The 15,461-nt window shown below is 38.7% G+C and overlaps 1 protein-coding gene across 2 annotated transcripts; it reads left to right on the top strand.

The window, feature by feature from the left end:
* Positions 1–225: 225 nt before the first annotated feature.
* Positions 226–15,058, top strand: LOC139121748 (N-methyl-L-tryptophan oxidase-like). 2 transcript variants are annotated; one of them, XM_070686876.1, is made up of 6 exons: positions 226–353; positions 7,810–7,945; positions 8,256–8,406; positions 9,427–10,002; positions 10,484–10,624; positions 11,036–15,058. In XM_070686876.1, exons 2-6 carry the CDS (start codon positions 7,814–7,816, stop codon positions 11,287–11,289), a joined length of 1,254 nt encoding a protein of 417 aa, XP_070542977.1. In that variant the 5' UTR covers positions 226–353; positions 7,810–7,813; the 3' UTR covers positions 11,290–15,058. The 2 variants fall into 2 exon arrangements, with proteins under 2 accessions (XP_070542977.1, XP_070542975.1); XM_070686874.1 differs by having other exon boundaries at positions 336–451.
* Positions 15,059–15,461: the final 403 nt, after the last annotated feature.

Below are 15,461 nucleotides of genomic sequence, written 5' to 3'. Positions count from 1 at the left end.
TCTGTCTACGATGTACTAATAATGAGATTGCTCTCTCTCTCTCTCTCTCTCTCTCTCTCTCTCTCTCTCTCTCTGATAAGAATGTTTGCCTATCTATGCCCTCCTGATCGCCATAAACGTACAAGAAAGGAAAAGAGGAACGTAGCCTGTTATGCATAGATAGCCATATGGTTGGCAATGATAATTTGTCAACAACTTTGCTGTTGTGAAATCTGGCAGTAGACGGGACCATCTTCCGTTCGATGGTGTGCTTGAAAGGACGCCACCCAGCGGTGTAATCGGTCGGTTGTCCTTAGCGTTGACCTTACCATCACAGCTGTGCGACTGAGAAGAGCGACGTCACTTCCACGAAGGTACTGACTTAAGATATGAGATATATACACTTCTTTCTTCTATGAGTCTCAGTCAAAAAGAAGTGTTTCGGTCTCGGAATGAGAGAGTTTCATTTCAAGTAAGCTGTCTTAATCTTGTGCGCCCGTAATACGTATATTGTGTTTCCGGTAAAACAGGTCACTAAGCTAGCCAAGTACGTTCGATGTATGTACACCAGCGGTTCGCACGTATATGCGTATAACAAAACTATAAGCCTGCAAAATACCATGAATTATCATACATGCTATGCCTGTATTGCCATTCTCCTATTGTTCATACGGTACTGATATGAACCCGTATTTTAACATGTTAAAATACGAATTAAGCTTATATTTTCACTGTAACCGAACTACTTACAGCTGCGCGTACGCGTGACCTTGGCCAGTATAAGTGACCTTCGTTTGTATGTTCACATACATGTAAAACTGATGAGCGAATAGACTTGTGACACCCCGAAACGTCATTGTGAATGTGATTATGGTCAAACTTTTGTTGTTTGTAGTAAGGTCATGGGCATTGCACTTACGTACAAGTACAGTTGTACCAAAAACAAACAAACGAACGCATTGGAAATTTGTATGTTTTGCCGACCCGAACCTGTCATAGTTCACGGCCAGTCCAATAGTTCTTAACCGGTTTAATGATGCAGTGCGCGCCAGGGTATACAAAGTGTACGTTACGCATAGAACTTTTTAGCCGTAGGGTACACGCACTGCCCAGGTATGTTAATCATAGTACTCTATGGCAGGGTACACCCTGATCTATATTTTCGTCGCAGATGGTTAGATTATACACGGGGCATTATTTGTTATTGCAAATTTGTGTCATCCTTCTATAACAATCCGTTGTACAACACAAATCAGCATGTTTTCGCTGTTTTGAGCTTATATACGATGTTTGATAAAGTCACTGCAATGCATTGTGGGATAACCGGGAAAGGGTCTATATATGGTGTTTTCATGTCGTTTACACTGCGCTGCTGAAGATTACGATCTCGGTTGACAGAACCGCTATACGAAAAGTTTCCTGTTGACGAGTTTAAGTATCTGAGTGGTAAATTAAATCGTTACAGCCATAGATGAGTCACAAAAATCCAACCGCACTGAAAATACCGCGACAGGAGGTGCACATATTATATTTCGATTTGTACCTGCCTGTCACTGAGATTCACAGGTCATGATCGTATCCGGTGGCACCGGTGCGGATTCGAAGACAATGTAAGATACTAGGGAAAGTAAAACTTTCGTTTAGGTTGTTGTGAAAGCAGTATAGGCAAGAAAGTAACAAAAATATATACGAGCAGACGATGAAAATACCTTTGAAATGTTTTATTCGTACAGCTGAGCAACAAAATCACGAATGAGTTACGACGCTACAGCTTACGATGTACTCACTTCACGTTTTCCCGGGACGTTTGTCCTAATCCGCTCACAAATTCCTTTGTAAAATGGTGAATTCGGCATATTTGACGACTGAGGACATGTATAATTCTTGGAGATAAACTGACTGGTACGGCTATTATATCCACTGTGCATTCATAGATGTCGCAGAGCTGCTTGCTTTATGCTAGCAGCTGCTCGATCGAGTTTGAAATCGAACGCTGGCGCGGCGCGAGCATTTTGACCCGATTTTGGCCGGCGCCATTACTTTCGCTAAATGATGAGTGTATGTTTCAAAACACGAAACACATTCATTTTACACACTCCAGCCTATTTTTTACATCCACCGCCATTTCAAACTAATTATAAAATAAATCTTGTATGCCGTTCATACACAGGCCATTGAAACGTCTCTGAAACGGTTCTGGGCCAATACTGACACAGAAAGTTATGTGTGGACACTCCGAAATGGTTCTGAAGCGTTTCAGATTTGAGACGGTTTAGTCGGCCCGACCAGAGCCGTTGTAGGGATTAACTCTATCCGCAAATCGCTGTGTGGACAGACTGAGCCGCTTCAGAAGCGTTTCAAACGCCCTCACGCGACAGGTATTTGTAACATAAAACAAACAACAACCAATATACAATATTCACTTTCGCCATGGCTGCCGAACACAGTACTACATCTCGCGGTATACTGGTCCGACAAAGAGATACGCTTGATACCAAAAACCCTATCAATTCGACCAGAAAAAATTCATTACGATTTGAAAAACGTCGAATTAATAGGAAATTAAAACTGCCGAAATAATTTAGTGGTCGAATTTAATTTGGAACGACGAGGATGAAATTTAAGCGAGACATTTTTGCCATGTTGAGACTGCTTCAAAGCATGGACTGTGAAATTTTGTGAGGTCGACAAATTTCGTAACAAAAAAACCTCAAACGCACGTTGGTGTCACATCAAAATCAAAGTGGCCGCGATTACAAACGGAACAATCTGTGAGACTGCCACCGGCCGCTCGACGGACGACACGTAAGTTGACATCGTGTGCCAGCCCTTGGAAATATATTGTAACTCCTTGACAGGCAGATGAGATAGTCTTATAGCGTTTGATGCATTGAAAGTTTGTAAAAATAATAAAAATGACATCACCAATCATAAGAAACGTGGTGTTGAAGATAATAGTTTTTAAAAGAAGACTATGACGACCATATTTCTGTAAGTATTATCTAACTTTAGAAAACCAACATCTGAAGATTTACTTCCACCAACACTTTTGGATTTGTTCCACTCTTTATTATAAGATTAGTCGAATTTCTGGAAAGTAGGTGTACATTTTCGATGTCTGTGTATCGTCTACACCGAAGTCATATCCGAAAGAGTATAATCAGTTCGCGACCGCGTAAACTCTCTCTCTCTCTCTCTCTCTCTCTCTCTCTCTCTCTCTCTCTCTCTCTCTCTCTCTCTCTCTCCGGCATTTCAATGTTTTATATTGTCGACATTTATATATCAGTCTGAAGTTTCAGGTCACTGCTCATTGCAAGTAGTTGATGTCAATTTTTCCGTATCGGGCATGGTCTCTATCGTCACTCTAATTGTTAGTGTTTTCCTGTTATATTCCATATCAAACTCAAAACACAACGTGAACAACGCTGATAATATATTGCATATTTCGTATCGAAAACCGGTAAAGTTCGTAACTGGTGACATGTCACGCCCTGGAGAAAGTTCATCACCATCGATCGAATGTCCGTGGCGCTTTTGCTTCCAAATAGACATATTGAAATGCACAGGGAACTTCGCGGTATGGCAATTATATGAACTTTACCTTGAAGAAAGTCTGTGACTTTAAACTGGCCGTACAACCAACAATAAACATGGCGGAGCAATGATACCGATTTCAGAGACCGATTTTTTTTTCATTGCGACCTCGACCGCTGGTGAGAGCGAGTCGTCTATTTTTTTCCCACTGGCTATTTGGCTTTGAATTTTCAATTGCCATCTTGCGCTAAGTTAAAGCTAAAAACAAGACGGGCGTTCTCTGTAAATCAATAAGCCTTTTGAATATGAAAAAATCGGATATCTGAACCTCAACACGCAGCTTGAAAGTTTTTCTCCGAATCAGGACAGGGACATCGGCCCGGGACATCGGTGAGGCCGGATTTCACGTAGTAGCTATGGAAACCGACGGCTCTGTCTATGGTTCGTTGTAAGAAACCATGCGATGTACGCTCCCTTGGGCCGTGGAATTTCGCCGTATCGCCTCTACAGACTACACCGTCTATTACCTAACCATGCTATTAAACAATCACACGATAGTTCAGTAACATATATCTTCATTAATCTACCGATCATCCACCGTCGAACACTTCGAATACAATGGTCGCGGTCACGGATTCAAGGACGTTCACAAGAAGAAATTATCAATAAGTGGCGCGCAAAATTATTTTACTGGTTTTGAGAACTTCTAAAATAACTTGTAATCTGTATATCTTCACACATCGAACCGATATTGTATACCTATCACCGTCGAGAACCGATATTGTATACCTATCACCGTCGAAGTTTATGTCTTTCACTGTAGAGTTCTTTTTATCCAAAACACATATTCAGAAGAGTCCCACAGAGCAGTCAAATGAAAGGATAATTGCTTCAAGCGAATGAAATTGCACGAAAGAATGAAAATCAACAGCACACCATGGACGTGATTTAAAACAATAGAGCTTGTGAATAGGACTATTTGAGTAAAAAGTGCCGTATTCTCGCAATTTTAGCAACTGTAACGACCCTTTATTCTTTAATACCTTTCCATAATTGAATTAAACTAGGTTTAGGGCTTATACACACAGTGTGCACTGATGTACAGAACTTTAAAAAGTATTCTGCTGGTAACGAACAGGGGTTTACACTCTAATGGGCGCAGTAAAACAATGGTCACGTCCATAGATTCAAGGACGTTCACGGGAGACACGATGGCAAATAGTGCAGTGTCGTAAAATTGCTTAGACTAGTTTTAAGAACAGTACAATATCTGGCCATCGGTGTACCGCTACCTGTGAATCGAAACGACAAGTGTAGACCTATAGCTTCGAAATTTTATGGGAGAGACACCACGACTGAGACCGACAGTAGCATAACAAACTATTCCCAATTGTTCGTCGTGTTTAATACAGACATCTCTGTAGGTGATTCTGGTTTCTCTTGAATCAAAAGTCCGACATTGACAAAATTGACATAAAATAAGTCCGAAAAGTTATGTTTTATTCAACTAACTGATTCATCTCCTTTGATATCCCCTATAGCTATATGTAAACAGTCCGGAAAGACTGACATCGATGTCTCCCGGGCCCCCATTTCTTCACCGTTTTGCAAAACATCTCATCAGCCGGACGCATGGGCAATATCTTTGTACGTTGGTCAAAACTAATGACAGTATAGGTCAGGATGTAACATCGGTCAAAGTAATATTGAATATGGAAGACGAAAATGCTTTCATTGATTGAAAAATGAGAGGGAACGAGTCAGTAAATATCGAACCATAAAGGGGAGATCGAGACTGCCATCCCCCATGATTAATCAACTGGGAACAAAATATATATTGCGATCAACAGACTTACACAACCAGAGACAGCATTTTATTCAGCTGTAAATAAGTCACCGCCTTTCCTATAATAACACCCGTTTGCGTTTCGATCTACTCTGCTCTGTCTCCAATCGGTATGGCCGTCCTGGTTTCGCCTGCCGTACTGACTGATACATGGTTATTTCTTCACATATTTTTCATCGTTTGGCATAAATACAGCATCTCTTTGGTGCACAAGGCAAATCAACGTTTAGAAGGAAAGTCACAGGAGGTTAGGATATTATATACGGTAGGTGAAATTAGAATGGAATGTTGAAGATGAAAAGACTTTTATCAGTCGACAAAAATTGCCATAAACCGAGAATTGAGATTGTCTATATGATTTATTAATTGGGAACAAAATATTCGATTGAGTCATTAAGTTTGTGTTTGATTCGTTTTAAAATGTGTTCCTACATTCTTATCCGATTGTTTGTGTTAATAAAAATGTTTGTTTCGCCTCGGATATTTGTAGGGAAGTTTGGATTAGTGTGGACGGTAATGTTTTGTTTTGTGTGAGGAAAGCTTATGGCGAGGCGAAAGAAACATTTATATTAACACAAACAATCGCATAAGAATGTAGGAACACAATTTAGAAACGAATAAAACACAAACTCGACACAAAAACATTTTGGATAGTTCGGTGGGGAGCCTCTTTCACATTCTTTACAGCCAGTACGACGTCGTTCGTTTCAGCCATCTTGTTATGCAGTATGCTTGGCCATACACACCTTTTGAACTCGAGAGGGCGCATTAAGACGTCTTAAATATCAAAACAATGGCTTAATTTTGTGAGTATGGACACGAGCGGACCCAAACTATTAATCCCCTGTGTTTACAAATCACAAATAAAGTCGCTGAAACGTTTCAATTTTTGCCTGTATGAACGAAGTATTCTTCAAGGTGTGGAAAACCTGTGTCAACATCTTAATATTTAAATTAACACGATTGGATTTATTTTGGGATAATTGGATTTTCATATTTTTCAAATTTTCAAAGTATCAGGTGCGCTATAGCTGAATGTTTCAATGATACAAATTACTCATAAAACAAGTGTGTAATGTCAAAAGAAAAGCAGATGAGATTACATTTGTCGGTTAAATCGGCATTACTACACCATCCAAATATCCCAAATTAGTTCCAATCTTGTTAATTGTTCGCTTTAAAAGTGTGCCATAAACCCTCCCTTGAAGTGGAATGGCCCAACAGCGGAATAATATCAAAAAGTGATACGGTTGTCATCACTCCTTAGCAACCAACTTTTTATGAGTACAGCGAGGAGCAAGCAAGGTCGATTTCAGTTGATTTCGTCGCTAATTTCGGAACGTCCGTAGGAAAACAGTCATAACCAAAGCATGCATGTATGATAAAGGGGTTATTACACGAAGTTTGGGCGATACCGCGTCGTATTCGAGTGATGTGTCCGTATTTTGACGAGTTGCGCAATTATGACGTCCTTTAATAAAAGACGACAAGTCACGTAATCCAGCTGTTTCATAGGGAAATATCGTTTGTACAACCATGTACACTCAGAAAGACAGCGATGACCTCTGATGACCTGACTATGAATTGAAGTACGTGTACAATATGTGACCTGCCTGCACCTCAGTGCGTGATAGTTAGGGAGCGTTCAGTTATTATGGCCGGGGTTGGGCCGGCAAATTCTTCCTGGGCATCAGTCGAAATAACTTAAACCTTCCTACCCATTGCACCCAAAAGTTATGACCCCCCCCCCCCTTTGAAATGAACACATTTACTATTCTGTGACTCTCCCTATGTAGAAATAAGTTTGAGAGGAGGAATATCTTTTTCTAGCCGTGATATCGCAGCGGTACTGTGGCGTCTATCGATAGCGCTCGGGCCAAGGGTCATCGCCACAGCACAGTGACCCGAGCGTGATCGATAGACGCCACAGCACCGCTGGGATATCCAACTAAATCTTCATCGTGTTCAGTGCACGCGTGTATTCAGTAAATCAATTGTTTGTATCGACACGAGACCTCGCGAGAGACCTTAAAAGAATAGCCTTATTTCGTATTTCGCCGTAAATGTTTGGCCTTAGATATGCAGAAATAAATGAAGCTTCTAGTCTGGTGTAATATGCTTTTCTTTCAGTTTATGGAGTGAACATAGTTCAGAAAATCGCGCATAGAAGAGTGTTGTCCGAGTTTCAAAGAAATGACCTTTCACTGAACCAACCAGCAATAAAATTCTAATGCACTGACCCTCATATAAACATGTTTTCCACGATGAAGTGTCATGTGTCTGCTGCGATATTTTTAATGTTTCTCTCGGAAATGCCAACACTAACATTCCTGTATATGTGTACATGTAACTTTAAAATGTAAGGCGATTAAACAAGAAAGTAATTGTAAATGAACTGTTCTGGCAAAGTGGAAAATACTAATCTCGCCTTGTTTTTGGTCCACTTTCAGGGCAATGACAGCTAATGACATGCTGTATGATTTGTGCATCATTGGCGCTGGTCCTATGGGATCAGCAGCAGCCAGGCATGCAACACTCATCGAGCCGGGGTTGAAAGTCTGTGTCATCGGACCGAAAGAACCCAAGGTATGACGTCCATTCATTTTAACTGACACCCTGGTAGATTATATAGAAAACCATCATTTCAATACGAATCAGTACAGGTATCTTTAGAATGATGCACAACCGCTTATAGACATGTTTTTGTTTGGTTTCTATTTCTCATGTCGCTGCGTAAGTCACGAATAGATTCAACATATTCATGATATGTCTTGTCACTTTATGCTGAGGTCTATACAGTGCCTCTGAATGACTACATGCCGTTCTGCGATAACATATCCCTAATAACATTTGATTCTTAAATATGTTTTGTGTTTTTCCTTCTGCGTTAACAAAGAATTATCAAGAGACACTAGAATGTAGCCACGGAATATTCTCATCGCACTATGACGAAGGACGGATTGCAACCTTGCTTCATCAATGGCAAAGTAGGGCTGAGCTCGCTAGAAGGTCTCAAAGCAGATTCAGCGAAATTGCACAACAGACAGGTTCGGTATTTATGCTTCATACTCATGTCATTTGACGTCTATGATTACCTATAATCAGTTTAGTTCAACACATTTTAACAAATTGCCTGGTTTGTTGACAGCAGATGCAACACAGTGCTGCGATGTTGTAATTTTCATGAAACGAGAACTTCACACAATCAAAGTAAGACTTTCAACTTGAAACAAAATCTCTGAGTAATTAGTTTCACACGTATTCAGAAGTCCGAACCATCCGTGCATTCAGCCTTGCAGCAGAATCACAGAAATTCATTACGTTTTGATGTATGGCCCAACCTTAGATATGAAAATATGCAATTTCAAAGTATTATGCATTACAAGGCCTCCAAAAACTGATCAGATCTTACTTTATCCATGCACATACCAGATACAAAATTCCATTGATTTCGCTATCGAAAATATAGTCACGAATAGACACAAACACTCGCACACACGCACACACGCACATAGAGTTATTTCCCGCGTTGTTGGCTACGCCCATACTTGTCCCGAACAAAACCCATGGTAGGAGTGGTATATCAAAAATGTTCGAAAGAAGTGACAATTCATGCATGTAGGATATAATGTCTGCAGTGTTTGTTCTATTTCATTCCAATTCGTTAATATCCCTTTTATTTGCACACTCGTCACCTGTTGTAAGCAAAATATAGAACTGCCTGGAAACGTCTCGTTGAGGGCCTGCATTGAAATAAACTGTTGAGGGCAATTTAATTAATATAAAAAAGCCCCAGACTTACAAATGTAAATTATCTCCGCATGGCATAACTCAAAAAGCAAGATTGTAATTATATATTCTCCGTGTTTCATACCTTTGACGATACTTCAACTTGCAGTCGCCACTGAATCACATCATTGCTATTCGCTCAATAACAATTTAATGAGTGCACGTGGTAGCACAAATATTTTGCTTACACTATGCGCGGCTGTTCTCGAACCAGCGCAAAGTCGTGTCCACCAAGCTGATTTATCAACTTGATCGTGCCCAACTTTCCTGATTTCCAGGCATCGAGTTTTACGAGAGAGTCGGACACCTGGTGATAGGCAATCAGAACGACCCGTACATCCAAAGAGTTCAGAAAATCATGGCATGCATGAAGACGCAAGTGGAGATATTGGACAAGAGAGGCCTCTCTGAAAAGTACCCCTTCCTGTCCCAAACACTTAGTGAAGATACCTTCATCTTGAGTGAATCATCGGGTTACGTGAGTCCAAGGAGACTAATTAAAGCACAGCTGAAGGCAGCTCGTTTGCAAGGTTGCGCCTTAATTGATGACGTCGTAGATCACGTGACCGAAGTTAACCAGTCTGATGGCTCGAAGCAAATGAAGGTTTCCACAAGAAAGGGCCAGATATATCTCGCTAGAAAAGTGCTTCTCGCACCCGGAGGTTTTATAGGGTTTCGGGATTTGCTTCCTAAAGGAAAGAAACTTGATATTAAGCTGATGAAACCGAGGCTTGCCTTTGCTGAATTGACAGACAGAGATGTCAGAAGGCTGAGCAATATGCCCGTGATTACATGGAAAGACAAGCTCAGATCTATACACTGTTACATCCTGCCACCTATAAAATACCCAGATGGTAAACAAATATATTGGTTTATGATAAACTTTGATGTACTAGTAAAAATTATATATGCATGACTGGCATAAATGGAAACTTTGTTCCATCAGTGGAGGAACACAGCGTAGTGATACCGGGTTTCCGGAATGGATAGCGTACATCACTCGCATTCTACACCTTCCTAGAAGATTGGCCCCAAAGTGACAAATTAAGAGTAATTTGGTAAAGCGAACAAATTGCTGGTTTGAGTTGAAGCCAGAAAATGCTGTCACTAACAATTTGAGAAACAGACGTATCATATTTCAATACCATATCTCCGTGTCTACCATACCATTGATTTTGCCAATGAATTCACTTTCTAAGAATTCAGTGTGCCTTGGGCTAAAAGCTACGTTTCAGTTATTTTAAATTATATTTCCACGTGATGCCTTCGTCCCATCCCATGCGCTGCATTACTTCCTCAGTAGTAAGGGACAATGTCTTTTTTGTTTATTCATAGGTAAATACTACATAAAAATAGGGCGACGATCAGAAGAGGAATTTCACAGCGCTGACGAGGTAGCCGAGTATTTCAAACGTGACCCTAGTGAGAAAGCTGCAGATTCAGAACTACTGGGCTTGCTATTGAAGCTTATAAAAGGTAAAACCAATTCATACCAGTTGTATTATTCCGTCGAGGCTCTCTTCTCCTCGCTATAATTTGATGTATTATCGTATTTGATGGCTTGAATCGATCTTTAATCAAGGAATGCGTACATTTATTTGATTATTTGATGCATTATCATACCAGGTGCCTTGAGTCGATCTTTCATTAAGGATGCACAAGCGAAACACTGTACCCTTTCCTCGACGACAACTTTACCGATAAGTTTACATGTGGAGAAAATTGGTGTATAACCTCGTGCGTGGTTAAGATTTGTTGTGAAAGAGGCTTTTAGAGGATATGTAAAGATCTAATGATAAAGTACAAAATGCTGATTAACAAGAATAAGTAAAATACAGCAAATAGAAATAACACCACTTTGATTATTAAAATGTATCTATCTTCCAGATCTTGAAGTAGTATCTTCTCACGGAGATTCCTGTTTCACAGCACACACACCAACTGGCCGACTTTACTGCGACATGATAACGCCGACGCTAGGAGTTGCTGCTGTCGGTAATGGGTGCGGCGTCGACACGTCGGAAGAAATCGGAAATATGGCCGCGAGAATGATTGTTTCTGGAAGATGGAATCATGATCTTCCATACGAGAAGTTTAAAGCGAAGTTCAAAGTCGAGTCTAGTGTACCTTCGAGCCTTTGACATTGACAGTATTAATGGAGTCATCGTCAATAATAAGTTCATGGCGGGATGTCTTTGACCTGCATCGGTTAACTTGCAGCGGCACGGAAAGCTGTAGCTACTGGTGATTTGCTGTTTGTGCATAAATGATTAATGCCAATGATATTCTGCTTACTGATAAGGTCCAGGCATGTAAGACGCTGTAGATTACTAAATTTGTTTACTTTCCTTGGTGCACCGGTATATATCTTGGCCAAAATGACAGGGAACTCAATCGGTCCGCGATCCTAATAATTTCTCGTCAACTGCACTGTAAAGTTAAGTGTTCAAGGTTTGAACACCAATTAAACGCCTTTTTGTAACACTTTTGAACGCGTCTAGACGTTCAGAAATTTAACACTACGTGTTCAACAACGTTCAATTTTTGAACACACATGTGTAGATTTTGAACACTATGTGTTCATCAGACATTATATTGAACACCATGGTGTTCCATATCTGAACACACGTTGCACATGAAATGTGTTCAAAAAATTAACCGCATTTACGCGTTCAAAGGGCTGTAACACTTTTTGAACGCATGGACGCCGTTCAACGAGAAGTGTGTTAAAGGCTAGAACACATGATGCGCGCTTGTTGAACACCTTTAATTTTGGGCGTTTAGGGGTGTTCAAGCTTGAAATAACATTACAGACCACTGACATTTAGTAAAATTATTTTATTTTAAAAATACACAAAGCATTTCTAGAGTAAAATACAATAATTTACTGTAAAATGGGCAAATAAACATTGCCAATTTGTATGTAAAGTTTGTCAGAGGAAAATACCCTTCTATCAAAAACATAAGCAATAAAAATCCCCATGAACACTGTAGATCGTTTTAAAAATATGAACAAAGTAATGACAAAACAGGTTTTACTTAAATATTGTGGATTACGTTTTAAGGTTCATACTTGTTTAAAATGTACAAAAAATCATCTGAAAAAGCTCAAAATTTGGCTTACTTATTGTGTTAAAAACACATATATGTATGAAATACATACTTCATTTCTGTAAGATGGTTTCTTAAAGACATAAATTTTCCTCTTGTATAGACAATTGTAAATTTTGAAGAAAAAAGTTAAGGCTTCTGTAGTGCACATGATATATAGTTGTCCACATTAAAGTAAACACAACATGTCAACTTGTCAAAGTGTCACAGTAAGTCACAACATGCAGAAAGTAGGGAAAGTTGGTCCTTGGCAGGGTAAAACCTATTTCCTTGTCCAACAAAGTCCTTCATAAACAAAAAGGGTGTTTGTTTGTAATACCTTTAAATAAACAATGAAATAAATCGGTGACATTTCAAAAATCTACTTCTCAGAAATTAAAAACATATTCGTAAAGACCTTTCAAATTCTGGTGTACCTTGCTATTAATTTTTATACAAATGTTTTTACCACAATTGGTAAAAATCACCCTTAAGATAAAAAAATGTAGATTTCATCATAACGTATATATATCACATTCGGGTAATCCCTCATATCTTAAAATGTCTAATATGTCTGTAATGTCTTAAAATAAAAGTTCCAAATTTCTGCATAATTTGAACAATCTGAAAAAGGCTATCAGTAGAGATCTATGTCCTAAATATCAAAGCTGTTCAATTAGCAGTTTTGAAGAAGATTTTTAAAGATTTTTGACCAAAAATGACGAAAATTGACATGAAATATAAAAAATTGAATATTTCATCACAACTAGCACAAATTTGACCATGGTCATTCTTAGAGACATGTTTACCAAATATTGAAGACGTCAGTAAAAGAGAAGATTTTTGCCAAGAATAGCGAAATTAGCCTCAAAAAAAAATTTGCATAGTTCATCATAATTTGAACATATGTGATTAGGGTAATCCCTGGGGACCTGTAATCCAAATATTATAGGATATGTACAGGCTGTTTTGAAGAAAAACCTTGGGATGTACAAATTTGTGGACAGTGCTACACATCCACCTATATATTTAGCTGTCGGCAAAGCTAAAAGCCTTTACTAAGAACAAGAGACGTGTTGAGCTACAATACAAAATTCTCTAAGTTTGGTAGCATGCTATGATCAACTAAATGTTATAAGGGCATAAGCTTCCAAAGACGTGAAGTCTCCTTCATCAGATGCAAGGGGGAATGAAGCAGAAAGTGACAGAAAATTCAGAGTGAAAATTTCAAAAAATTCAAAAATTCAGAGTGGATATTTTTACTCTGAATTTTCCGTCGCTTTCAGCTTTAATTTTTCATTCCACCCTTGCATCTGATAAAGGAGACTACACGTCTGTGATAGCTTATTCTCTGGCAACATTTAGTTGATCGTAGCATGCTACCAAAGCTTAGATTAATTCAGGAGAAAAAATACAGAAACTTATCAAAATTCAGTTACTGACCCTTTGAAGTTTAAACCTACATTAGAGATCAACTGAGGTTATCAAGCTTGTTTCAGGACAGCTACCTGTACACTCATCTTCTTCATTATCTGCACCATCAGCTTCTGTAACAACTCTTCGATGTTTCAGTTAAATCCAACTTTTTACATCCTGAAAATAATGCAACAATAGGTAATATGGCGAGATAAGACTTTAAATGAAAGACAAGGAGCTGATTAGGTTAAGGAAAAGGGAGACTTTCATATACAGTGCCTCTTTTCAATACTGTTACAAAATATTGGCTTCTTCTTGTCATCAACTGATTAAAATAAAAAAGCCAAACTCTCATATGCTGAAACAATACATTGTATACTCTACAATGTTTAATTGATTTTTTTACATGCGATTGTCTCTACTAAAAGACATGTGTCAGCTGTGATTACGCAGCGGTACTATGCAAGGCGTATCGATCGCGCTCAGGTCAAGGGTTATCGCTACAGTTGTGTTGCGATGACCCTTGACCCGAGTGAGATCGATCGATAGGCCATGGCCAAAGTACCACTGCGTATTCACAGCTTGTTGTTGGTATACCAGCCACTGAAAGAAAAAAGGTTTCTTCAATACGATTAATTTCGAAGGATATTAATACAGATGCTTCAAAATCTAATACCTTTTACTATTTTGGAGAGAAAACTTACCCTTTCTGGTCTTGCTTCCGCACGATCACGACTTCAGGGTGCGCTTACAAGAAAAATGTCGCAACTTCCGTTTTGATGCATCATGGGATAGGAAAAAGCACCAAACTTGAACACCAAGTGTTAAGAAATAGAACGCCTCTTGCACGCCAATGTTAAAATTAAAACGTTCATGGTGGTTTTCTGATTTTCTTTTCAAATTTTCAAAATTTCAACACGAAATAAACGTGTAAAATTATTTTTATACTTTCTTTTTTAGAAAAAACATGCTTTCAGCAATTGTAGACCGGAAATATTTTTCACTTAGTGGGAAATTCGTTACACCAAAATCCGTGTACGTTTGCCGGACAGCAAGGCAGTAGTAAATTTATTATAGCCATTGTAAAGTAACAAAAACAAAAGATTGTTAATTGTTTCACAGTATTGTAAAATTTCTGTGATGCTTAGTTTTTGAACACTTGAAGGAGATGGTTGTTAACACTACGTGTTCAGGTTTAGAACATCATTTTAATAATATGAACACTAGTGTTAACAGTATGAACACTAGCCGTTGAAATTTGAACGCCGACACGTACATTTTGAACGCGTAAAGACGCGTCTAGCGTCCGCTATTTTTACCGTGTGCAATGTAAAAACTTAGAGGGAGCTGCAACCATGTTCTGTATGATAGTATTCAAATGAAGTTACGTCCTTATCACCACTTAATTGAGGAAATCGACCTTGACTCGGACGAATTGAAAACAATGAATTATACCATGAGCAGAACTAGTTTTATCGAGTCGAAATGACTATGATACTTAATATTTTCATTAATATCAACAAGAACATTTGTTTTTTTGTGAAAATTTATTATCATGGAAATGATAATGAGCTCAATAATATTCTGTTGGCGTGACATGACGTGAGTTTTTGTCTTCAAAATGGGTCTGTTCAACTTCAAGAATAATGATCCGATATTGAAATTCCTATATAGGTGACACAAATCTCACTCAAGTGATGGGATTGAAAAAAATTATATGTTTGTAATTTAATGATTGGATTGAAAAAAAATTGTGATTTAATTTTAATTATAATTTAATTATGTCGAGATAATAAGAAATGACGTC

Source organism: Ptychodera flava, chromosome 21 (genome assembly GCF_041260155.1).
Source record: "Ptychodera flava strain L36383 chromosome 21, AS_Pfla_20210202, whole genome shotgun sequence".
Taxonomy (NCBI): Eukaryota; Metazoa; Hemichordata; class Enteropneusta; family Ptychoderidae; genus Ptychodera; species Ptychodera flava.
The sequence above is the reverse complement of the archived record's forward strand: the minus strand, read 5'-3'. Positions and strand labels throughout refer to the sequence as shown.

Bases quoted from the DNA above. Each gene is read 5' to 3' on its own strand.
- LOC139121748 (XM_070686874.1), top strand. From the start codon at position 432: ATGAGAGAGTTTCATTTCAA. The intron at 452-7,809 runs GTAAGCTGTCTT...GTCCACTTTCAG, and splicing joins ATGAGAGAGTTTCATTTCAA to GGCAATGACAGCTAATGACA. The intron at 10,003-10,483 runs GTAAACAAATAT...GTTTATTCATAG, and splicing joins ACCTATAAAATACCCAGATG to GTAAATACTACATAAAAATA.